We start from the raw sequence: 26,934 nt of genomic DNA on the forward strand, positions 1-26,934 counted from the left end.
TTAAGAGAGGTTGCTCCCCCCTACTCCACCACCCCCAGAAAGAGGCTGGTGGATGGAAGTAAAGGTGAGTCAGACTCTCAGGGGAGACCGAGTTGGGCTGAATAGTAGAAGACGCGGTCCACTGTTTTGGTTTTTGGATATTAGGACCCCCATTAGCTACTGCAGATGTAACAGCTACTCTTCCTGGGGTACACATAAAACATACAAATACGTAACAAAGTACAGAAGAGTTAGACAAAATAGTTATATACAGGAAAGACACCAAGAGACAGCAAACATTATATTTACACTCTATTCATATATACATATTCATATTCTTATATACAGTACAGTTAAATTAGATCTTTAGAAAGAGGTGCTATGATATGTTTTTAAAATATTTTTTTAAAGCCAAAATAAAAAAAATAAAAAAATCACTCCTCTGATGGTTGAGCATTCCATGGGGACATAGCGACGCATTAAATACGTTTTTGGTTTATAGAATCCTATAGTTGTGTGTCTGGTGGGGTGTGTATGTGTTACTGGCCTCAGTCTGTAGCTGAGGTGGTCTGTAACAGTAAAAAGAACGGACACAAGTTTACGTCTGCAAAGTTCTGGCGCTTAATTTATTCTGAAGAATGATGCGCGCGCTTGGCCAGAACTTGCTGTTCTGAACTACACAGCACAACAGCGCCATCTATTGGCCTTATGTACTACTAACGCTAAAGCATGTAGAATATACAATTTAGACTAATTAAGACAAATTCATAAAGAAATTGGTTTAAAAAGATAAAAAATAATAAAGGGGTGTCTGTTTTTAGTGACTTTGTTTTCAGCTCATTACACATGTCTGTTTGAAGTATATGCAGATAGATTATACAAGTGGGTAGGCATTTTCAACACACAAATGTTTCTTAAAAAAAACTAGAAGAGAAGTAGTCAATTTCTCCTCAAACCTCAACCATGAAATACTATCATCCATGTTGTTGATGTTAGTTCTGTGTGTCCAGTTCAGGGCAGTAGCGGTGCATGGGTAAAATCACTGGGGAAGCCAACCTAGAAAGAAATGCCATATTAAAACCTGTGTTGTGATAATTGCGTTGTTTGATCTATAACCTGTTAGTTCATATGCTTTGCGACTGTGATATATAGGCCAAAGGCCGAGACAATAAGATGCAACAGAGGCAGAATCAATTCAACCACACCTTTGTTTCATCACAAAACCAGAGAGCAACCGTTGTCCAGTGAAGTCCACAAAGCATATTGCATGTAACAAACAGTTACACGACCTATGGTCAAGCAAGTTAGTGTTTCCGACATTTTCGGACCACTAAACAACTATTGTTTTACAACCCCGGAGAGTTACAGCAAGTCGCAAAGAAAACAGGAGCTGCCTCCACTTTTCCAGCACCATTTCAATTTCAACATCATCAAGTCACCTAGGCTTAGCCTAATACAGTGACAACTAAAAGATACCAAAAACAATTGAGCCCAATCAATGTAAGCTAAATATGATGTGGCTGTCCATGGTTCTGATTTCTGTGGGCGTATGCGCGTGCTTGTGTGCAAGTAGAAAAACATGTTAACTCACCCTACTTGTAGAGAAACGCCAATGCCATCCTCCTCTCTTTCACATTGAAAAAACGGTCTATCACTATGTCATACAGTACACACTTGTATTTTTTGTTGTCCTAGGCTACCTGGCTAAAATTCTTGCTCGCTAGCCTAACTTCCTTTAATGGAAACGTTAGCTAGTTAACATTGGCCTTCTACATATAGCTAGCTACATATTGAACGTACCTCTCAGACCAGGGGCACAATGTATGAATAAATGGTTGGATCAGAATCGCTGTTATAATGATTAGCCAGTACAGAGAATTAAGTAAAACCACAAATCCAAATCCCTATCTCCATCCATGGCTAATTTAGCAAAGGGCTAATTTTAGCTAGCTAGCTACCCACTGGAGGACAACAACACAAAGAGATGCAACAATTCAAGTTGTTTCTGTTAATGACGTACACTCTCGATGTGATGTGATTGGAGTGAAGCCAAATCCAAACTGGCTTCCCTTGACACTTTTTTATGGTGTGCCAGGACCATTCACAGTTGAGCTCAATGCTGATTGTCTATTATTTTATACTATTTTATATCAAGGGAGGCCAAATGCTCGCTGGCTTCCCTTTCATTCGATACCACAGGAGGCAATGTCATTCTCTTTTTGATCAGACAGCATCAGAAAGATGGCCTACACATACAGAGACAGAGGGGTGCTGTTTCACTCACTCTGAAGCTTTCTCCAGTGAGATATATTCAGCCTCTTGTGAATTGAAGGACAATTCTGAAACACAGAGTGACGAAAGATAATATTAATAATTTTTCTTAGTGAATTTATTCCACTGGCATCCATGAATACACACCCCTGGTTAAGGGCAAGGCGTGCTGCTTGGTCTTGAGCCAGCTGCAGCTTTGCTAGGTCTTTGCTGCATCTGACGATATTACTGGACAGGAATCAAGATTGGACAAAATCGAAGCCTGAAGAACTAGCGCAGTTGATCTTTGTGTCAAAAACACAGATCATCTTGTTATAACAGACATACCTCTCCCCAGCTTCACAAAAATTGTCAATATGACTTGACCATGGTAACTAACCATCCAATGGTACTCATAGGAGTTCAGCTTCTTCAACTTGAATGGTCACACCATTTATGCACAACTCCATTTGAGGTTTAGGTCTAAGAGAATGCTTTGAACCAAATACAATGCTTTTGGTTTTAGGTTTATTTAAGACCAGTTTATTGTTAATTACCCATTCTGACACTGACTGTAACTCTTTGGTAAGAGTCTCTGTGAGCTCACTGGCTGTATGTGCTAATGTGTACATTGTGCAATCATCCTAATACATAGTAATTTTAGCTTTATGTGCCAGATCATTTGCAAAAATAGAGAATAGTAATGGCCAAAGGCAACTGCCCTGAGGGATACCGCACTGTAAATATCTGATGTAAGAGAAGAACTCTCTGAGTTCTATTGGATAAGTAACTCTCCAACCATGTGATGACAAGTGTTGTAAAGCCATAACAAGCAAGTTTTTTCAATAACAAATGATGATCAATAACATCAAAGGCTTCACTGCAATCTAGCATTACACCTCCAACTATCATATTACCGTCCATTTATTTTAGCCAATCATCAGTCATCTGAGTCAGTGCAGTACAAGTTGAGTGCCCTTCCATACATGCATGCTGAAAGTCAGTAGTTAACCTTTAAAAAAAAAGCAGCATTGTATTTGTTCAAACATAATTCTCTCTATCAGTTTACTAAGACCAAGCAGCCAACTGATTGGACGGCTGTTAGAGCCAGCAAAGGGTGCTTTACTATTTATACATATTTTTTTGCAACATCATGGATGGATGCTGCTTGCTTTGTTCTTACTGCAGAGTGGGGACAGTCTTACAACCCTAATATGCTTATTTGACAATCACTACATCCCACAAACTTCCACAACCTCGGCACAAACAGGCATAGGGGACACAAAACTTCTACTGTGTCTTTGGTGTGATACGAGTCACATTTATTTGCACTGTGTTATCTGTGTCACTTTCATAGGGCATGTAATGAGTTATCAGTCATGCCCTTTTTGGTATGCATTCCATTTCTCTGGAGTCCAGCAGTGGAGAGATGTTTAATAGTCTGTTTAATGTCTAAAACACACACGTTTAGTCTCATAGACATACTGTATGACAGTCTCAATGATGTGATTGTACATGGAATGACAGTATAAAGAGTGATTATGACTAATACATGATGACATATAGCCTGAGGAGGTCAAAGACAGGTTGGGTGACAGGTAGACAGGTAGATCGAAGGCAGGACTCAATTGGCTGATGACAGCCAGAGGATTGAGGGAGAACTGATCAGAGTATATCAGCCAGTAAGTGTTCTTTAAAGAACAAAGCCATCTACACAGAGAAAATGAGGTTCCAGCTGCCATCACTTACAGCAGGAGTGGGCAAAGTTTTTGGCTTGAGGGCCACATCAGGATTTTGAAATTGTCTGGAGTTTTTTAGACCCCAAATAATAATTTCTAAAAAACAACCACAAAAAAAAGTTTTTAATATTTCTTATTATACAAAATCCCTCGCGGGCCAAACTCTGATTTAGTGTAATCCACAACATATGTCACAATAACTCACAATTGCCCATATAATGATCTTTATGTATTGTTTTGGATAGAATTGCCCAAAAAAATGGTTATGACATGTTTTGTGAGGGGGAAGTGGGTGTACAGATCAGATCACACAGAATATCCCCCTTTTCAAAAATGGAAAAATATCTTATTTACTGACCTCCTTACAGTAAGTATTGTACTATTTTATAAAAGAGACAGTGGAAAATACAGATAGTAGTAGTAGGGATAAAGACAAAAGGTCTCGAAATCCCGTCACCCAGGGGGGTGTGTGGTCCAGAGTCAGAAACGTAACCTCTGCACAATACTCCGGCACAATACAGTAGAATCTAGATAACTTGGATTCTGTTGGATCCCCTAGCCCTAGCCTCAATCACAACCCTAACTCTAATCCTAGCTTCATGTTCACACCCCAGTTCAACTCTAACCTTAGCCTCAACCACAAGCTCCACCGTAAAGCTAACCCTAATCCTAGCAGGTAACTGCACCTAACTGTTGTTGGCTCAGAGTGAGAGCATTTCTTGATGTTTGTTCCTTTGATAATTGGTGAAACTGCTGAGAAAACAATGAATATGATTAACTTCTGTCTGAAAGTGAGAGGTAACTCACTTTACATACATGTGTGAATGTAAAAATACAAATTAATGTTGGTGAATAGCATTTCTTGCTGCGACTCCATGAATACAAATGATCTGTGAGGCTTTCTGACCACTAGGTGTCATGATTGGCACGGATAAGCAAGCACCAGGCTCGGTGCAACATGGAATCTAAATAAGACAATGGACAGAACATGGTTTGTTCACTGAAGGTAGCAAAGGGATTTGTGTCATAAGTGATGACTTAGGACCTGTTCTGAATGCTTTGAAATGTCTGTTTCTTGACAGTTAACCTATTATGTGTCAAAATGACTTCGATAATATAGTACCCAATATATTAGGGAGTTCACCTGCAGTTTGATTCATGGTTTTGCTTGGTCCGTTGGGCTGCAACTGCGACCTGGCTAAGATGAAGCAAAGCAGTGCGACAAAAAACAACACAGAGTTACACGTGGGATGAACAAAAGTACAGTCAATAACACAATAGAAAAATCTATATATACTTTGTGTGCAAATGGAGTAAGGAGGTAAGGCAAATAATAGGCCATAGTAGTGAAGTAATTACAATTTAGCAAATTAACACTGTAGTGATTGATGTGCAGATGATGATGTGCAAGTAGAAATACTGGTGTACAAAATAGCAAAAAAAAGTAAATAAAAACAATATAGGGATGAGGTAGGTAGTTGGATGGGCTATTTACAGATGGGCTGTGTACAGCTGCAGCGATTGGTAAGCTGCTCAGATAGCTGATGCTTAAAGTTAGAGATATAAGCCTCCAACTTCAGCAATTTTGACATTTGTTCCAATCATTGGCAGCGGAAAACTGGAAGGAAAGGCGTCCAAAGAGGTGTTGGCTTTGGGGATGAGTTTGATATTTTACTGTCCCAGCAAAACCGTGTGTTGCCAGAACATGGACCAGGCAATTACTGTGTGAATACTTAGGTTGGGTTGATGGATGAGATCAGACAGACTCAAATGGATACAGACTGAGGTTTACATTTTGTGACTGTTGATGGCTATTCCACTTTAATTACATAAGTCTATCCTACTGCCGCTCATGTCGGCCATGTCTGAAATATGAGTCCTCTAAAATGTATCTTGGCCATTAATAATGATTAATTATGTTCAAATTATGTTCAAATTGGTCAAATAGAAAAATGCTCTGTATTATTTGCAACCATCTCATGACCTATTCCCAGACCCTCTGAAATCTAAGGGACACCAATGTTGCTTTTGAGGCTTGAATTATTGCTTGTGCTTCAACAGAAAAGATATATGGTAAGTTCCCCATACTACTGTATCCCAGGCATCAGTTAAAAAGCATGTTGACAAAGTTGCTAGTTCTCATAAACCATGGACAGCTACAATGATGCATCATTTAAGCTGCACACATGACATGCAGGGCCCAGGTCTCTTTATCAAGAATGGGAAGACGAGACAATAACAGCACTGTGTTCCTGGCATCTGACAGGGGAGGCGCCCTCATACACACCTTTCTGCCCCCCTCTCTTCACTGGAGCGTCTCCTCCTTCCCGTCTGGAGTCAGCGGTAACAGAGAAGGACTGTTAAACTATCTGAAACTATCATATGTGGGCATCAGCCGCAGCCAGCATCCATGCTCCCAATGGGGGCCTTGACATCACGGGGCAAAACGCAGTACTTTTTGCCATATTCTACGGGAACAGACAGTTCATCCCAAGGCCAGAGGGTCATGATTGACACCAATGACAGGCATGCAATGCACCAATCTGACAACTACCTCTACCACACGCCAGTCAAGGCCATCAATGGAGATAGGGACCTGCACTAGCTTGGGCAAAAGACAACACATAAAAATACAGGCCTGTGCGCTCACTCAGAAACTGAAACTCCAGTTCTTGGTTGTCACATCAACCTGGAATGTGGTACATCAAAAGATAATGCAACAAGTTACGCCAGCTCCATTTATGGCATGGTTTGTTTGTATGATTGGCCATCATTCAAATAATATACTTCAAGGCTTTGTCTTTCACAATGATGACGTTTGAATCAGATTGCTGGGTCCCTGTGAGCTTAACTTTTTCCGTAAACCTTTCTATTTTTGTCCTGAACACAATGACCGATGGGATCCAGCAGTAAATGGACAAACACCACTACACACAAACATGTATTTCCTTAAAACATGTTTTACAACACTGTTTTTTGACCCAATGTTTAATTGCCTTTGAATATTAATACACTGCTCAAAAAATAAATAAAGGGAACACTTAAACAACACAATGTAACTCCAAGTCAATCACACTTCTGTGAAATCAAACTGTCCACTTAGGAAGCAACACTGATTGACAATACATTTCACATGCTGTTGTGCAAATGGAATAGACAACAGGTGGAAATTATAGGCAATTAGCAAGACACCCCCAATAAAGGAGTGGTTCTGCAGGTGGTAACCACCGACCACTTCTCAGTTCCTATGCTTCCTGGCTGATGTTTTGGTCACTTTTGAATGCTGGCGGTGCTTTCACTCTAGTGGTATCATGAGATGGAGTCTACAACCCACACAAGTGGCTCAGGTAGTGCAGCTCATCCAGGATGGTCACATCAATGCGAGCTGTGGCAAGAAGGTTTGCTGTGTCTGTCAGCGTAGTGTCCAGAGCATGGAGGCGCTACCAGGAGACAGGCCAGTACATCAGGAGACGTGGAGGAGGCCGTAGGAGGGCAACAAAACAGCAGCAGGACCGCTACCTCCGCTTTTGTGCAAGGAGGAGCAGGAAGAGCACTGCCAGAGCCCTGCAAAATGATCTCCAGCAGGCCACAAATGTGCACGTGTCTGCTCAAACGGTCAGAAACAGACTCCATGAGGGTGGTATGGGCCCGACGTCGACAGGTGGGGGTTGTGCTTACAGCCCAACACCGTGCAGGACGTTTGGCATTTGCCAGAGAACACCAAGATTGGCAAATTCGCCACTGGCGCCCTGTGCTCTTCACAGATGAAAGCAGGTTCACACTGAGCACGTGACAGACATGACAGAGTCTGGAGACGCCGTGGAGAATGTTCTGCTGCCTGCAACATCCTCCAGCATGACCGGTTTGGCGGTGGGTCAGTCATGGTGTGGGGTGGCATTTCTTTGGAGGGCCGCACAGCCCTCCATGTGCTCGCCAGAGGTAGCCTGACTGCCATTAGGTAGCGAGATGAGATTCTCAGACCCCTTGTGAGACCATATGCTGGTGCGGTTGGCCCTGGGTTTCTCCTAATGCAAGACACTGCTAGACCTCATGTGGCTGGAGTGTGTCAGCAGTTCCTGCAAGAGGAAGGCATTGATGCTATGGACTGGCCCGCCCGTTCCCCAGACCTGAATCCAATTGAGCACATCTGGGACATCATGTCTCGCTCCATCCACCAACTCCATGTTGCACCACAGACTGTCCAGGAGTTGGCGAATGCTTTAGTCCGGGTCTGGGAGGAGATCCCTCAGGAGACCATCCGCTACCTCATCAGGAGCATGCCCAGGCGTTGTAGGGAGGTCAAACAGGCACGTGGAGGCCACACACACTACTGAGCCTCATTTTGACTTGTTTTAAGGACATTACATCAAAGTTGGATCAGCCTGTAGTGTGGTTTTCCACTTTAATTTTTAGTGTCACTCCAAATCCAGACCTCCATGGGTTGATAAATTTGATTTCCATTGATCATTTTTGTGTGATTTTGTTGTCAGCACATTCAACTATGTAAAGAAAAAAATATTTAATAAGAATATTTCATTCATTCAGATCTAGGATGTGTTATTTTAGTGTTCCCTTAATTTTTTTGAGCAGTGTAGATTTGCTGCTAACGTTTATCCAGTTAAAAGTTATTGGATTTGGCTATTTCAGCTACACCCTTTGCTGACAGGTGTATATAATCAAGCACACAGCCATGCAATCTCCATAGACAAACATTGGCAATAGAATGGCCTTACTGAAGAGCTCAGTGACTTTTAACCTGGCAGCGTCATAGGATGCCACCTTTCTAACAAGTCAGTTTGCCAAATTTCTGCCCTGCTAGAGCTGCCCCGGTCAACTGTAAGAGCTGTTTTTGTGAAGTGGAAACGTCTAGGAGCAACAAAGTCTCAGCCGCGAACTGTTCATCGGGAGCTTCATGAAATGAGTTTCCATGGCGGAGCAGCCATGGAAACAGCTATGGAAACAGCAATGCCAACTGTCGACTGGAGTGGTGTAAAGCTCGCCACCATTGGACTCTGGAGCAGTGGAAACGTGTTCTCTGGAGTGATGAATCACACTTCACCATCTGGTAGTCCGACGGACAAATCTGTGTTTGGCGGACGCCAGGAGAACGCTACCTGCCCCAATGCATAGTGCCAACTGTAAAGATTGGTGGAGAAGGAATAATGGTCTGGGTCCATTTGAAATGGTTCGGGATAGGCCCCTTAGTTCCAATGAAGGGAAATCTTAACGCTACAGCATACAATGACATTCTATATGTTTCTTTGTGGCAACAGTTTGGGGAAGGCCCTTTCCTGTTTCAGCATGACAACGCCCCTGTGCACAAAGCGAGGTCCATATAGAAATGGTTTGTCGAGATTGGTGTGGGAGAACTGGTCTGGCCTGCACAGAGCCCTGACCTCCACCCCATCGAAGCGAGCCAGGCCTAATCACCCAACATCAGTGCCTGACCTAATTAATGCTCTTGTGGCTGAATGGAAGCAAGTCCGCACAGCAATGTTCCAACATGTAGTGGAAAGCCTTCCCAGAAGAGTGGAGGCTGTTATAGCAGCAAAAGGGGGACCAACTCCCTATTAATGCCCATGATTTTGTTTGTAATGAGATGTTTGACGAGCTGGTGTCCACATACGCTTGGCCATGTAGTGTATCTAGCAAAGATGCAGCTGGCTCAAAATAGAGCAAGCACACCTTGCCCTTAACTGAACATAGAGAACATGTGAAGCATGTGGGGACAGCAGACTTGGATAAGGAAATATTGAATATGTCCGTAAACACACCAGCCATCTGGTCTGCGCATGCTCTGAGGATGCGGCTAGGGATACCGTCTGGGCCGGCAGCCTTGTGAGGGTTAACAGTTTAAATGTCTTACTCATGTCGGCCACAGAGAAGAGCACACAGTCCTTGGTAGTGGGCCGTGTCGGTGGCACTGTAATATCAATGCGGGCAAAGAAGGTGTTTAGTTAGTCTGGAAGCAAGACGTCTGTGTCCATGACGTGGTTTTATTTTTGTAGTCCGTGATAGACTGTAGACCCTGCCACATAAGGCTTGTGTCTGAGCCGTTGAATTACGACTCCACTTTTTGTACTGACATTTCGCTTGTTTCATTGCCTTGCGGAGGGAATAACTACAGTTTTTATTCGGCCATAATCCCAGTCACCTTTCCACGGTTAAATGCGGTGGTTCGAGCTTTCAGTTTTGCACGAATGCCGCCATCTATCCACGGTTTCTGGTTAGGATAGGTTTTAATAGTCACAGTGGGTACAACATCTCCTATGCACTTCCTTATAAACTCACTCACCGATTCAGCGTATACGTCGATATTATTCTGAGGCTACCCGGAACACGTCCCCACATGACATGCCACCAGGCGTTTCTTCACCGTCCCCATGTCCAAAACTAATTCATGGCAACGCACAGTATTATACAGAGCAATGAACGCATGGAACTCACTTCCATCTCCAATTACTCAAGCAAACCGCAAAATGACCTTTAAAAAAACAGGTTAAACAAGTTCATGGAACGGCGGTGGGGACACACACATTTTGGTGTATTGTTTGTATGTTGTTGTATTTGAAATTTGTGTAAACGTCGTTGTCTATCAGTGTTTTATTACTTGTCATGTGTTGTGTTTTTGTGGACACCAGGAAGAGTAGGTGCTGCATCAGCAAAAGCTAATGGGGATCCAAATAAAGAAATAAATCTAATATCCAGATGTGAAAATGCAGGCAGGTGATTCAGCAGGGATTCAGGCCGTTCTCAGTACTCACCCTCGGGGAATGTTGAACTTCATCTCTGTGACTTAATTGCACAAGCCTCTACATTCCAAAAATAAGGCAAAAATATCTCTGACCCGTCTAACCCCGTCTACGTGTCTTAAAGAACCTTAATACCCGCATCCAGCTTATCTGACGCCTGTCCAACAGATTCTCATCTCAATAGATTTGAAATGGGAACATTCTTTCGGATGGTCTAGTAATGAATAAATATCTTGCAGATGCCTGGTTTCTGGTTGAAATGTTTCCCCAGAGTGACCTCACAGCTCTGACTAGTGCACATGGTGGACCCTGGGCTCTGTAGGGTAGAAGTTAGGGTCACTAACAACGTGGGTGGATTGACATAAGTACATGGATGGCCTCAGACAAATGACACCAAGTGGGCCGAGGAAAAGCCAACACAGCAAACTCGTCTTACCCCCCAAAGCCAAGGAGAATCTGCCTGTCATGGCTATAAATTAACGTTAAAATCATGCTCCAAATAGGGGTCGAGGGGTGAGGTCCAGATAAGATCATTCCCTGATTGTCCTAATGATTCACAAACATGATTTCCCTGAACTGGCTTTGTCATACGGTTATATTCTCATCCTTTCTGAAGAGCGGAAATGGATCGCCCAGAGTTGAGATCAATGGTGGGAGGAGTATTTAGTGAGTGTTGGAGCAGGTGCATTGTGAGGGCCAAAGCCCCGTGAAACTATGGGGTTCTCAGAACTGCGAATCACCCATGTACAATCCTGGGTCACACTGAAATAGCCAGTTTTGGAAATTTCATCACAGTTTGCTGTAGCTTAGTAATAGTTGAACTAAATTTAAATATTGGTAGTGTTTTCAGTAGTTCATACATTTTTTTTTACCATGTAGCAGTGTAGCTGACTACTGGAATTACACACTACTTTTTTTGCAGAAAGAAAATAAAATATGGGTAAAGTAGTAGGCAAGATTTTATTTTTCTAAATCTGACCTGCCTAATTCTCACTTGAAACATTGTGTTTTTATGCTAAATTATATATTCTTTTTAACATCTGACTCCAGAGTGATCTGACCTTGCAATTTCAGATTTAGGTATGATAATTTAGTTTGGATGTAGTAAACTACTTTTTCAAAGTAACTTTAGTTTCTTAAGGGTAGCTTTAGTGTAGCTCAACTTCTTCCAGGACATGCTGATTGCTGATGTGCCCTGTAAATGAAAAACAGCCACGGGGACTTGGGGACGCCAATAAAAAAACATTTGTTTTGTATTTATCGCCTGCCAGTCGATACAGAGTTATTTTTAGGTTCATAGTCCTACAATTATAACTTATATTTAGAATTCATTTCTTGGGATGGGAGCAAGAACTGTAACTTACGACACTAGATATGATCCAAATTAAAATCGGAATCTTGAACTTGCAGTAGGTTTTGATTTCCATTCTGATTCGAGGGATTATTCTCCGAAACCACCAGGACTAATTACTATGAGCTAATGTGGAAAACATTCAGAAAGCACAAAACTGTAATGATATCTTACAGTATTATATAACTTTACAATCAAACACCGTTTGTCTCAACAGTCACTGCACAAATAATAGTTATTTGTTGTTGCACCTTTTGCAGTTACAGTGCCTTCGCAAAGGATTCTGACTTTTTTCACATTTTGTTAAGTTACAGCCTTATTCTAAAATGTATTAAATCCCCCCCCCCCCCAATCTACACACAATACCCCCTAATGACAACGCAAAAACAGGTTTAGATGTTTTGCAAATATATTCAAAATAAAAAACAGAAATACCTTATTTGCTATGAGACTCGAAATTGAGCTCAGGTGCATCGTGTTTCCATTGATCATCCTTGAGATGTTTCTACAATTTGATTGGACTCAACCTGTGGTAAATACAATTGATTGGACATGATTTGGAAAGGCACACACTTGTCTATGTAAGGTCCCACAGTTGACAGTGCATGTCAGAGCAAAAACCAAGCCATGAGGTCGAAGGAATTGTCTTAGAGCTCCGAGACAGGATTGTGTCAATGCACAGATCTGGGGAAGGGTACCAAAACATTTCTGCAGCATTGAAGGTCCCCTAGAAAACAGTGGCCTCCACCATTCTTAAATGGAAGAAGTTTGGTACCATCAAGACTCTAGAGCTGGCCGCCCAGCCAAACTGAGCAATCGGGGGAGAAGGGCCTTGGTCAGGGAGGTGACCAAGAACCAGATGGTCACTCTGACAGAGCTCCAGGATCTTCCAGAAGGACAACCATCTCTGCAGCACACCACCAATCAGGCCTTTATGGTACAGTGGCCAAACATAAGCCACTCCTCAGTAAAAGGAACACAACAGCCCACTTGGAGTTAGCCAAAAGGCACCTAAAGAACTCTCAGACCATGAGAAACAAGATTCTCTGGTCTGATGAAACCAAGATTGAACTCTTAGGCCTGAATGCCAAACATCATGTCTGGAGGAAACCTGGCACCATCCCTACGGTGAAGCATGGTGGTGGCAGCAGCATGCTGTAGGGATGTTTTTCAGTGGCAGGGACTGGGAGACTAGTCAGGATAGAGGAAAAGATGAACAGAGCAAAGTGCAGAGAGATCCTTGATGAAAACTTGCTCCAGAGCGCTCAGGACCTTAGACTTCTTCCATTTTAGAATGATGGAGGCCACCATGTTCTTGGGGACCTTCAATGCTGCAGACATTTTTTGGACCCATCTGTGCCTCAACACAATCCTGTCTCAGAGCTCTAAGACAATACCTTCGACCTCATGGCTTGGTTTTTGCTCTGACATGCACTGTCAAATGTGGGACCTTTACAAATAATTTCCAATCAATGGATTTGTAGAAATCAAGTTGTAGAAACATCTCAAGGATGATCAGTGGAAACAGGATGCACCTGAGCTCAATTTCGAGTCTCATAGCACAGGGTCTGAATACTTATGTGTATAAGGTATTTCTGTTTTTTTATACTTTTTCAAAAATGTCTAATAACCGGTTTTCGCTTTGGTATTGTGTGTAGATCAATGAGGAACATTTGAGAATAAGGCTGTAACGTAACAAGATGTAGAAAAAGGGAATGGTTCTGAATACTTACCGAATGCACTGTTGCATCTGGAGAATTGTGTAACATCAACCAGGTCTCATGTCCTGCTCATCCTCATGTAATAGATTATTTACTAACACAGACAATCTATTTGTGAAATAGTCATAGAACAGTCAATGAACTACAATCACAGCGGTGAACCAGTGAATTTGGATTCATCATCGGCCTGTTGAGTGAGTTTTAAACCACTAACTCTCCTTAAGGGACTGAGGAGTCCCAACGGCTCCATTCCTGAAAATCCAATCGGAACCCCACTTCCGCCTCATCCCTCTCGTCATGGGCGGAGGCGTAAATCCACTCCTCCAGGGGGCAGCTAAATATGGAGAGACCTGCCAGAGAAGCGTCTGTCCAGATGTTAGCCAGCACTGCACCTGCTCGCAGTACAAGCCAGCTGGGAGAGAGTGCTCAGGATCAGGAACACGTCCACAATGTCTTCTAGAGAACTTCAGTTTAGGGCTTTCCCGCCTTCCTGCTGTGGGACAGGTCTCTCCAGGACCAGGAGTGCCTTCGAGTCTCGCCAAGCAGACGCCAGTGGCTCTGTGTTGGGTTTCTCGCCCAGTTCCTTACTCATTGCTGGAAGTGAAACATCCTTGCCAAGCCCAGTTTTTGGCTCGGGCCTTATGAACTATTCTGCTGGAGTGGTGTCTACTTACCTTTCATGAGAAAAGAGAGACTATTTTTAACAAGAGGAGAGGTTCATAACAAGCCAAACATATTTCAAGTGGCTTAGGTTAGGTTCAGGTTTGTTCCCTATATCTTGTGACCTATTATCTGCAAATATATGAGGTATTTTGCAACATACAATAGAGACTTACTGGCGCCTGAATATACTCTCATCCCTTTTAGATGTAGGTGGCATCTAAAGGGCTATTATTGTCAGATTGAAAAAAAAAACACTCATCAGAAGCCACATAATTCACAATTTGTAAATTCTCTTAATCTCAAATATGCAGCCGTCATATCTACTGTAAAATAATCACACCAATCATCTGGCTAGTTCAAGTACTCTTGATTTATAAACAAAACCAAACATTAGTATCAATGCAAAACATGGTACAAAAGACACAGTAACATATAGCTTCTGAAATGACTTTGATGCTCTTCTTTTGCTTTGTTCTCTCAAACTGGAAGGTGCAGACAACAGATGAAACAAACACCGTCTGACTGATTGATTTAAAAGTCTTTACGACAGAGCCTTTCTGGATATTCTGAGAAAGAGTCGACTCCTCTTCATCTAAAGACACAATGGCTCAGTCAGTCTCATCAAAGATAGGAAACAAGGTTACTATATTGGCACATAAGACATGGTCTTATTACAGTCTCAGTTAGAAAAGCATACACACGTTATATATATATAAAACAAAAATGGAATATCACATGAGTATTTACATAAAACATTAAGCCACCACACTTTAACAATGAGTTACTCTTTTAATAAAAATAAAAAAATTACATCACAAGAACAAACAAACTGTTATCCATGAGTCAAAACATTCATAGTGTATGTTTAAAAATAGAGGACATCACTTAAATGTAAAATGTCAGGAAAATGTTTTGAACTTTAGTGTTTTTTCTCTCTTCCAATTTGTATAATAAGGAAAAGGTGTACATCATGTACATCATCATCATATGTACATCATCATAAAGTAATGGCTTTTGCCTGGCTGTTCGCCTCAGTAAGAAAATCTATCATTCTATATGGAGTGCATATTATAGAACTAAGTGCAAACAAATTGCCTTGTCATATTGTGCATTTTCAAAACCTCCGTTTTTGGTGGTTTAGACCTTTTGTCAAGCAGCAACACCTTTTCCTCATTGTAAAATATCTAATATAAATTCTCTTGTATGTTTTATATATTTTCGTTTATATATTGAACCCACAGTTTAAAATGGCCAGTGCTATTGCTTTTATCTATTTACAACTGAAATGGCATAAACTATCCTTAGTAGTGCTCAGCCATCCGTTTCAGCCATTTACTTTTCACTATAAGTGTTGATCCTTGTAGCAGTAACAAGGAACAGTACAGAGAGAGCTGACGGCAGAGACCAGGACACATTCATCAACTCCTACAGCTGTCAGGCAGACAGAGTGAAGACTGCCTGAAGTCCTGCAAGGCAGCAGGATGGATGGATGTACGGCATAGCCTCCACTAACAGGCACTTAGATCACTGTGGTCCTCATGTTAAAGCCACTCCCATGGTGACTGAGCTGAATGTGTACTGTATATATGTGCCCACGTCTCTGCCCTCAGCCACCTTGCTGCACTTAGTGTTAATGCAGTGACCTGACCACATCCCGACCACGCCCTGGCTGGGGAGTTCAGAGGTCACGCGTCGGAGATGCAGCTCTGGATCTTGTCCATCCACTGATGGGCGCTCTGGGCATCCGAGGCGCAGAAGTTGTACACTCGCTTGGTGGTCTTCAGCTGGAATGACAACACCCAACCAATGGTTCAACAGTGACAGGAGTGGTGGATGTGACATACAGAGCCTGATACTGCCATGGCTGGAGTGTATTCTACCACAGAACACAGAAAAGATCACAAGATCACAAGCAGACAGAGGAATGGAGAACCAGAGACACACTCACATCGAAGAAGGCCTTCTCACTGATGTGTTTAGGAGCTCCTATGGTGGGGGTGGCGATCAGAGCTGACTCCACCTCCGCCAGGTCAATGTGGCCCCGGCAGTTAGTGTCCTCCCCCGTGTCGTAGTACCTCAGCTGGGACAACACACACACATATAACACCACTGGCATAGGAGTGGAGACTACCTGGAACAGACTGGTAGCAACATGCAACATGCTGTAATACTCACTTGGTGTTTTGTAATGTCCAAAACAAACCAGCGAGGTTTCCATCCTTTCAGCAGTGCTCCTCGTTTGTAAAGAATCCCCTCAAACGATCTGAAAAAACACCATTAAGATGAATTTAAAACATCTGCTTGGTAGAGAGATTCTGTCTATGTGTCAACGCTTTACAGAAGAGTTGGGTGAGGAAACAGGACTAATTGGAAGTCCCGGTCCCTGTTTGCCGTCTCAGTGCTGGGAGTGGAGACCCACCTGTTTTCCTCATTCTTGGGGGTGAACTGGTTGTAGAGTGTGGCGGCCCGGCGGTTGACCCCGTTAGTGGCAGTGGGGCTGCTGTCCTCCCCCAAGCCAGTGTCAGGCAGGTGCAGTATGGAACGTCTCTGGAACGCCTGCAGACTGGACGTGGGGATCAGCCCCGAGGTGGACACAGACTGCTTGCGGAGCTGTAAAACAGACAAGACAGATGGAATAAGAAAAGCATTAGATGAATGCTGAATGAAACATTAGACAAAACATCCTCCCGATGGTCTGTCACAGATTGACGAGTCAAACAATGCTGTCTAGCTGAACCGTCCAGTAAACAAGAGTTCAGGGTAAGTGAGGTTTATGGGAAACAGGAGTCGGGGGAAGAGGAGAAAACATGGGAAAGTGTGTTGTGTTTGTCTTACATTTCCCTCCTGTTTGAGGTCCTCCTGGATACTGACTCGGACCCTCTCCAGAGTGGCCTTCCACCTCTCTGGTGCTTGGCTCATCTCCCCCTCCAGCCGCTCTATGTCCTGCAACAACAGGGCTCTCATCAGTGTCAGGCACATAGTCAGGCATGGATAACATCATCCCAACTCAGACTTTTAGAACTCACAGCCAGGAGCTTGGTGATGGCGTCAGGCTGGGCGCGCCCCACACTGCTGTAGCAGGGCCACACGATCCTCCTCTTGCTGGTGGCGATGGTGTCCGTCTCCTCCATGCTCTCCGACCTGACAGCCAGCATCCTCCAGTCATAGGACGGGCCTGTGCACAGGGTCTCCCCCGTGAAGAAGTCCCACTTCCTCAAAGCAGGGATGCTAATAGAGGGCTTGAGCACCGGCTAAATAACATATGAAACAACAAAAAACAACTTATGATAATCTGATATGTTTACACAGATAACACATGAGACAAATATCTATTTTGGCTAGTTTGAAATCAAATCTGTAGAGTAGAGTTCTTTCCCCAATGATGTGAATCTGTCCAATCTCTCAGTGAGCACACCACTGTCAACAGCCAGTGGGAAAGAATGCTGCCCACCGGACCTAACACTTCCCTGAGCACTTAATCACGTCGGGGCCTGGGGTGTACAAACACGTAGGCTGTTTGCCTCCACCTCGTACTGATTTATACGCCCCTGAAATAATGGGTACAGCCGCCGCGATCGCTGGCCAGCGGGAAGAGGATTTACGGTTCCCATGAACACAACTAACCCATTGGGATGGACTTTGAAGTTGAAGACCAGACATATGCCAAGACAGGGTTAAACAGCAACATCAGAAAGTCCCTGTCAGGGAGTTGGAAGAGGCTAAGCGAGACGCTTCCTTTACGACCACAGATATTAAAAGATCCCGAACAACACTGATAAGAAACTGCTAACAGAGTTCAGCTGGGCTCTCCTGGGCCTGTGACTCACGGTCTTCATCGACATCAACAGTCTGCTACAGAACATTCAGAAGGACTGGGAGAGGAACACTGGAAGGTCATCGCAATAAGGCATCATCTGGTGCAAGAGAGTGGTAGACTGGCCATCCATCATTGTGGATGTCATCTGGGAGAGATCTGAAGTTTTAGCAGCTAGACTGGCTGCTCTGGAAAGTGTGAAGATCCCTGTGTATCTCTACTGAGGACGTCCAGAACAGGAGAACATGGGTGTGCGTAATTGTGAGTCAGTGGGTGAACTAGAGAAAAGGCCATTGGGGATCTGGCTGACATACACAAACAGAATGAAGTACTCAACGCTACTTATCAGAGATGGCAGCAAACTTGCTTGGGGAGTTGCAACATACAAGACACACAAACAAGCAGTCACCTCAGCCTCTGTGGGACTGTACAGGTAGTTGAAGAACAGTGGACTCCTCCGGTGCATTCTGCTGATACACTCCCAGATACAGACCCCCCTCCTGGTCTGCTTGTCTCCCGGCTTGTCCTCGAACAATGTGCCTTTTGAAGAGTGAGACAAAGACGAGGTTGTTCAACAGGCCGAGACACACTACCACTATTAGCTGACAAATCCCTGATCTAAGATAAGAGATAGGATCTAGGTAATTTAGAAGTGCTTCACTGCAACATGTCAGTATCCTGAAATACCTGACCCATTACACTATCATTACACACTATCATTTCACAGACAGAACAGTAGTTTCAACACTCTGCCTGTTGAATCCCGCAACTCTGCCAAAGACTTTAAATACACGTACAGATCTTAATGGCATTACTGTTAAATCATCCCTTTACACTGTATTTGTACTATACCGACCATGCTCCAGGCGTTCGTAGTCGGAGTCCAGGAGGAAGTTCTTGAAGCGGTTGGAGATGTAGTGGTATGCCAGGAACTTCAGATAGTGCTGATTAAACTCAAACTCCAAGGGGCACTGGTCCTGGATCTGCAATGAGGAGAGATGGCGAGAGAGATGGCGAGAGAGAGGTGGCGAGAGAGAGAGAGAGAGAGAGAGAGAGAGAGAGAAAGGTGACACATTGTGATGGCTGGAGCATGTCCCTGTGTTATGACTACAGATGGGTCCGTTATGACTACATACACTCCCCATTACTGGCAGAATTAAATGGAGACCAGGGAGCAAAGGCCAGTGACTGACATCATCACTCTCAGACAAAAGCAGGGCCGAGCTAGAAGGCAGCGGTCCAGCAATGTGCAGCAGTGGCCAAGCGAGAGGACCTTGCCGCTCTTTTGCATGTTTTGGGCCACCTGGGCGTACTGGCGAAAACAACAGCTGTGTCTGAGATGAGGAACTTCTATTTTCAGAAACTCATCAAACTCCCTCTCCCCCTGTTTATCGCACTTCGGGCCCTAGAGAACCTCTGTCAGGCCTCCTTGGCAGACGCCCCTCCAGTTACAAAAGACAAACTCAGAAACTATGTGTTGATGTAAGTGTATGGGAGTTGGCCTGCCGGACCCTGGGGGAGACAGAAAACACAAAGTTCTCTAAAGTTAGCATTTGAGCATGTAAAACCCAATCCACTTCAGCTGCACCTTCCTCCCCTCCTCCTCACCCCGCCTTCCGAGGAGAGAGACTTTTAATCCCCACAACTGCAATTTTCCCACTCGGTGCTCTTAACACTGAGGAAATGCATAGGGGATGGTGAAAAACACTAGCACGGAAAAGCACAGCACTGACCGTGGGGTTCACAGACCATCTGGGCAACAGCCCTGCAGCTGAAACTCCCCAGCGTACAACTCTGTCTAAATTACTTATCCGATGTGGGGATTGCAGAGTACAAAAAATCAACCGAGTCCATAGATAATGACAGCTGAGTCTCTCTCCTCCTCCGCCTCCTCTTCTCTTCTCTGAAGGAATGTGATGAGCTCACGGAGGAGGTATGGTTTGAGGGAGGGAAGGGGTTGAAGAGGGGTGTGGACGGGGGGTAATGAAAGGGGTGTGGGCCTCGGAGGTGGGTGTGCAAGGCTTGCCTGGTGCACGCAGTCCAGGAACTGCAGAAAGATGGGCGTGAAACCACTGCCCTGGCTGCTGGGGGTCAGGTTGGAGCGCTGGCTGAACTTGTGGCCGAAAGACAGCCACTCCTTCTCCAGCAGCACCTGGAAGCCCTCCAGAGTCCGGTAGAACGGGTCACTCAGCAGCTGGACCAGGGACACCACCTGGAGGGAGAGAGAAAGGGAGAGGGAGAAAGAGAGAGAACATCGGCAAGAGAGACACCGAGAGAAAGAAAAAGGAGAGAGAGAGAGAGAGAGAGAGAAAGAGAGACACGGGGTGAGTTAGAGGGTGGGAATGAAATAAAACTCTTGAAGTCTTTTAAAACTCCGAAGACTGACTAAGCTGCCAACTGTCAATGGCGTGACAAGGACTTGGATTTCTGTGACAGAGGGGTAGGTGACGAGGAGAGGTCTCCATTGACCCCGTTTTCCAAACCAGTAACCTCTGTTCTCCCTGGTCTGTGGTTACACTACCTTTCCTGTCTATGGTTTGAATCCTCTCCCTCTATATGCAGTGGGACGGTTATGGCTGATATCTGTAAGAGCGTGTCGTCTGACTGCACACATGCTGCCGGCACTTGGCCTGGATCCCTCTCTGTGTCAGCTAACCGATGAACCCTGATGCATGTGGAATGAATGAGGGAAACAGATTGCACTCCCTCTCTAGAGCACCACTGTACCCTCCAAAAAAACAGAGCAGGCTTTGCAGGCTTTCTGGAGTTGGTGAAAAGTCCTCTTCATCACAGCCCAGCAGTCCTCCCCAGTACAAACCTAAGCTCCTAAATGACCATAGCACCATCACTGAAGAGGGGGCTATTAGAAAGGAAAGAGGGGAGAGCAAGAAACACAGGGATCTGCTTCTCCTCTGCTGGGTGTCTATGAGTTGGTCAAGAGATGAAGAGCCAAGGCATATGGAGCCCATTTCCTGGAGCAAGGCTGATCAGGCCCCACCATGATGAGCAAGATGTTCTGGGCCTGACACGTGCCAGGCACGGGAAGCGAGGCTACACCAGTGCTTTTACACGACAGCCATGGGCTTTACGGGCCCAGTAAACACATTGGGAGGCCACGCGCACAATGCCATCCCCAATAACACACGCTCACTTAACAGGTCGGCATGGAAAATGTGAGCTCACAGTGCAAAAATGTGACAAAACGCTGAGCGAACAGGAAAATAAAAAAAGATGAGGATAAAAACAAGCTTGTGTTTACTCTCCTAAAAAACAGAATCAAGCACTTTCACGATTGAAATCAGCATACAGTGACATAGGGCCCTACAGCCTCAGCATCGTTACACCACATTTCAGCATGGTGTACTAACCAGGTTGTCTGGAAGTGTAGTGCCAGAACTCCTTTGGAAATAAGTTGTTGAAACTAAAGGCGTAGCTGTGTGTTAGACCTGATGACGTGATGACCTATTTCCTTACCTGTAAGTGTAGACCAGGGTTGTCAAACTCATTTAGCCATGGAGGCTGCATACAGTCTTCAACGAGGTCCCGGAGGGAAAATGTGTTATATTTAGTCAAAATTGGCCTCTATAACCATCGTTTAAAAAAAATTATACGCTCCCCGACTGTCTAGCTTTCATTTCATTGATATACTACCGTTCAAAAGTTTGTGGTCAAGTAACATCAAATTAATAAGAAATACAGTGTAGATTTAGTTAATGCTGTAAATGACTATTGTTGCTGGAAACGGCTTATTTTTTTAATGGAATATCTACATAGACATACAGAGGCCCATTATCAGCAACCATCACTCCTTTGTTTCAATGGCACGTTGTGTTAGCTAATCCAAGTTTATCATTTTAAAAGGCTAATTGATCATTAGAAAACCATTTTGCAATTATGTTAGCACAGCTGAAAACTGTTGTTCTGATTAAAGAAGCAGTAAAACTGTCCTTCTTTAGACTAGTTGCGTATCTGGAGCATCAGCATTTGTGGGTTCGATTACAGGCTCCAAATGGCTAGAAACAAAGAACTTTCTTCTGAAACTCGTCAGTCTATTCTTGTTCTGATAAATGAAGGCTATTTCATGTGAGAAATTGCCATGAAACTGAAGATTTCATACAACGCTGTGCACAACTCTCTTCACAGAACAGTGTAAACTGACTCTAACCAGAATATAAAGAGGAGTGGGAGGCCCCGGTGCACAACTGAGCAAGATGAACAAGTAGATTAGAGTGTCTAGATTGAGAAACAGTCCTCAACTGGCAGCTTCATTAAATAGTGCCCGCAAAATCCAGTCTCAACGTCAACAGTGAAGAGGCAACTCCGTTATGCTGGCCTTCTAGGCTGAGTTGCAAAGAAAAAGCCATATCTCAGACTGGCCAATAAAAATAAAAGTTTAAGATGGGCAAAAGAACAGACGCTGGACAGAGGAACTCTGCCTAGAAGGCCAGCATCCCGGGGGTTGCCTACCACGTCTTCCCTGTAACGCACAGCGTTGAGATTGCCTGCAATGACAACAAGCTCAGTCCGATGATGCTGTGACACACCGCCACAGACCATGACGGAACCTCCACCTCGATCCCGCTCCAGAGTACAGGCCTCGGTGTAACACTCATTCCTTCGACAATAAACGCGAATCCGACCACCACCCCTGGTGAGACAATACCGCGACTCGTCAGTGAAGAGCACTTTTTGCCAGTCCTGTCTGGTCCAGCAACGGTGGGTTTGTGCCCATAGGCGACATTGTTGCCGGTGATGTCTGGCGAGGACCTGCCTTACAACAGGCCTACAAGCCCTCAGTCCAGCCTCTCTCAGCCTATTGTGGACAGTCTGAGCACTGATGGAGGGATTGTGCATTCCTGGTGATACTCGGGCAGTTGTTGTTGCCATCCTGTACCTGTCCCGCAGGTGTGATGTTTAGATGTACCGATCCTGTGCAGGTGTTACACGTGGTCTGCCACTGCGAGGACGATCAGCTGTCCGTCATGTCTCCCTGTATCGCTGTCTTAGGTGTCTCACAGTACGGACATTGCAATTTATTGCCCTGGCCACATCTGCGGTCCTCATGCCTCCTTGCAGCATGCTTAAGGCACGTTCACGCAGATGAGCAGGGACCCTGGGCATCTTTCTTTTGGTATTTTTAGAAAGTCAGTAGAAAGGCCTCTTTAGTGTCCTAAGTTTTCATAACTGTGACTGTAATTGCCTACAGTCTGTAAGATGTTAGTGTCTTAACAACCGTTCCACAGGTGCATGTTCATTAATTGTCTATGGTTCATTGAACAAGCATGGGAAACAGTGTTTAAACCCTTTACAATGAAGAGCTGTGAAGTTATTTGGATTTTACGAGTTATCTTTGAAAGACAGGGTCCTGAAAAAGGGATGTTTTATTTTTTGCGGAGTTATATATACAGTATATCACAAAAGTGAGTACACCCCTCACATTTTTGTAAATATTTGAGTATATCTTTTCATGTGACAACACCGAAGAAATGACACTTTGCAACACTGTAAAGTAGTGAATGTACAGCTTGTATAACAGTGTAAATTTGCTGTCCCCTCAAAATAACTCAACACACAGCCATTAATGTCTAAACCACTGACAACAAAAGTGAGTACACCCCTAAGTGAAAATGTCCAAATTGGGCCTAATTAGCCATTTTCCCTCCCCGGTGTCATGTGACTCGTTAGTGTTACAAGGTCTCAGGTGTGAATGGGGAGCAGGTGTGTTAAATCTGGTGTCATCTCTCTCACACTCCCTCATACTGATTGGTCACTGGAAGATCAACATGGCACCTCATGGCAAAGAACTCTCTGAGGATCTGAAAAAAAAATTTGTTGCTCTACAGCCTGGGCTATAAGAAGATTGCCAAGACCCTGAAACTGAGCTGCAGCACGGTGGCCAAGACCATACAGCGGTTTAACTGGACAGGTTCCACTCAGAACAGGCCTCGCCATGGTCGACCAAAGAGGTTGAGTGCATGTGCTCAGCGTGATATCCAGAGGTTGTCTTTGGGAAATAGACATATGAGTGCTGCCAGCATTGCTGCAGAGGTTGAAGGGGTGGGGGTCAGCCTGTAAGCCGTACACTGCATCAAATTGGTCTGCATGGCTGTCGTCCCTGAAGGAAGCCTCTTCTTAAATGATGCACAAGAAAGCCCGCAAATAGTTTGCTGAAGACAAGCAGACTAAGGACATAGATTACTGGAACTATGTCCTGTGGTCTGATGAGACCAAGATAAACTTATTTGGTTCAGATGGTGTCAAGCGTGTGTGGCGGCAACCAGGTGAGGAGTACAAAGACAAGTGTGTCTTGCCTACAGTCAAGCATGGTGGTGGGAGTGTCATGGTCTGGGGCTGCATGAGTGCTGCCGGCACTGGAGAGCTACAGTTCATTGAGGGAACCATGAATGCCAACATGTACTGTGACATACTGAAGCAGAGCATGATCCACTCCCTTCGCAGACTGGGCCGCAGGGCAGTATTCCAACATGATAACGACCCCAAACACACCTCCAAGACGACCACTGCCTTGCTAAAGAAGCTGAGGGTAAAGGTGATGGACTGGCCAAGCATGTCTCAGACCTAAACCCTATTGAGCATCTGTGGGGCATCCTCAAACGGAAGGTGGAGGAGTGCAAGGTCTCTAACATCCACCAGCTCCGTGATGTCGTCATGGAGGAGTGGAAGAGGACTCCAGTGGCAACCTGTGAAGCTCTGGTGAACTCCCTGCCCAAGAGGGTTAAGGCAGTGCTGGAAAATGATGGTGGCCACACAAAATATTGACACTTTGGGCCCAATTTGGACATTTTTTTAGGGGTGTACTCACTTTTGTTGCCAGCGGTTTAGATATTAATGGCTGTGTGTTGAAGGGACAGCAAATGTACACTGTTATACAAGCTGTACACTCACTACTTTACATTGTAGCAAAGTGTCATTTCTTCAGTGTTGTCACAAGAAAATATATACTCAAATATATACAAAAATGTGATGGGTGTACTCACTTTTGTGATATACGGTATATACTCACACAAACACACACACACTTTTTAAATCAAACCACCCGTGGGGCAGGATTGGACCTCGGGCCCGTATGTTTGACACACCGGGTGTAGACGTTTCACCTGTCAGTTTCAGCCAAGATGTCTCTCTTTTCCTTTTCTTCCCACTCTCTCCTACCCTCCCAGTCCCTCTCCTACACCCAGTCCCCCTCTCTCTCCTACCCACCCTCCTACATCACCAGGCCCTCTCTTCCACTACTCCTGCTGGGGGAGAGGCAGTGTGTGTGTGTGCTCGTGAGGATCACCTGTGTGGTGATGTCCCAGCCATCCTCCAGACTCAGCAGGACGGACGAGCCACTGTCCAGCAGCTCCACCAGAATCAGGGCCAACTGCAGGAGCTTGTGAAGCTGCAGGGAAAACACACACACACACACACACACACACACACACACACACACACACACACACACACACACACACACACACACACACACACACACACACACAGTCAGTTCATGCCGTTAAGCTGTTCCTGTGAAGACGGTGTGGAGCCTGAGCAGGGCTTCTCCCAGATAATATTGTTCTGTAGTTTATGACACATTTAATGCAGGGCCATACGCTGCGAGGGTCACTATGATAACAATTTGGTGGTTCTCCCATGTCTGTTTGTATCGTTGTCATTTCCCTTGGAAAATAATCTTATTGGATGAGGAGAGAATATAGGATGAGGTCAGAGTCACACAGAAAGAACATGGAGAGCACGCCGCTGGCTCGTTGTCACAGATCTCTCACTGAGGGTCAGTGAGTTGTTGTGGAAACCGTAGGAGGGTGTGTATGCATGTGTATTGGTGAGTGTGTGTTTGTGTATTTGATGGGAGCTCACCTGAAGGATCCACTCAGAGTCCTCCAGGGCTTTGAGGAAGGAGTCCTGTGTGTCTGAAGACGTAGCGCTCGGAGCACAGGCCCTCAGCAGCTTCTTAAAGGCACCTTTGATCTGGCGCGTGTCAGCAAAGTCCACAGGCACCAGTTCACAGTTCAGAGTAGAGTCCAGTTTGAAGCCCTGACAAAACAGGAGAAATGTCAATGAAAATTAACAGTCCCCGAGAGTCAACTATCACAGGTAGACGCAGACATTAAAATAACACTCTGAAAGACTGATTAAAAGACACCTGAAACTGACTGACAGAAATAAACAAATGTTTAAAGCAGAAGACAAAGATAGGGAACATATTAAATACTCGGGACGTACTGTATGAGGTAAAAATAGGGCTTCTGTTATGAAATGAAGTAGAAGTTTCATTTAAGAGAAGACTGTCTCTGTCAATGTGGCCACTGGCCAATCACAGCCACCCGCACAGCTGGCGACTCCACCACGCTCACATTTATTTATAACCTCTTCTAGCCAAGGAAAATAATATCAATTTCACATTCAACACACACACACATTGCTCCACTCGAACAAGTCACTGAAACGAGCAGAACGTTCCAACAACAGTCCAAATGTAATATTATCAGAGATGCGGGACTGTATTAATAATAAATCATCATTTTGATTATATGGCAATCAAGAGTCCCCTTATCAGTTTGGAAATGTAGTCTGCTGGAACAAAAGAGTGGTTACACATTCTAGACTGGAGTGACCTGATTCCCCATCCTGTAAAAATGTACCA

General features: G+C 44.5%; 1 protein-coding gene across 3 annotated transcripts in view; it reads right to left on the reverse strand.

Moving 5' to 3' along the window:
- Window positions 1-14,805: 14,805 nt before the first annotated feature.
- LOC139384484 (myotubularin-related protein 13-like) overlaps window positions 14,806-26,934 on the reverse strand; it is a 144,836-nt gene continuing 132,707 nt past the window's right edge. For all 3 annotated transcript variants that reach the window (XM_071129273.1, XM_071129272.1, XM_071129271.1), the window contains 11 exons: window positions 26,148-26,324; window positions 25,570-25,671; window positions 20,296-20,481; window positions 19,126-19,252; window positions 18,679-18,809; window positions 17,482-17,706; window positions 17,291-17,398; window positions 16,875-17,065; window positions 16,631-16,718; window positions 16,404-16,535; window positions 14,806-16,239 (listed from right to left, as the gene is read on the reverse strand). In XM_071129273.1, coding sequence (XP_070985374.1) covers window positions 16,141-16,239; window positions 16,404-16,535; window positions 16,631-16,718; window positions 16,875-17,065; window positions 17,291-17,398; window positions 17,482-17,706; window positions 18,679-18,809; window positions 19,126-19,252; window positions 20,296-20,481; window positions 25,570-25,671; window positions 26,148-26,324 — 1,566 coding nt within the window. In that variant the 3' untranslated portion in view covers window positions 14,806-16,140. The remainder of the gene's footprint in view (window positions 16,240-16,403; window positions 16,536-16,630; window positions 16,719-16,874; window positions 17,066-17,290; window positions 17,399-17,481; window positions 17,707-18,678; window positions 18,810-19,125; window positions 19,253-20,295; window positions 20,482-25,569; window positions 25,672-26,147; window positions 26,325-26,934) is intronic.

Source organism: Oncorhynchus clarkii, chromosome 26, assembly GCF_045791955.1.
Source record: "Oncorhynchus clarkii lewisi isolate Uvic-CL-2024 chromosome 26, UVic_Ocla_1.0, whole genome shotgun sequence".
Taxonomy (NCBI): domain Eukaryota; kingdom Metazoa; phylum Chordata; class Actinopteri; order Salmoniformes; family Salmonidae; genus Oncorhynchus; species Oncorhynchus clarkii.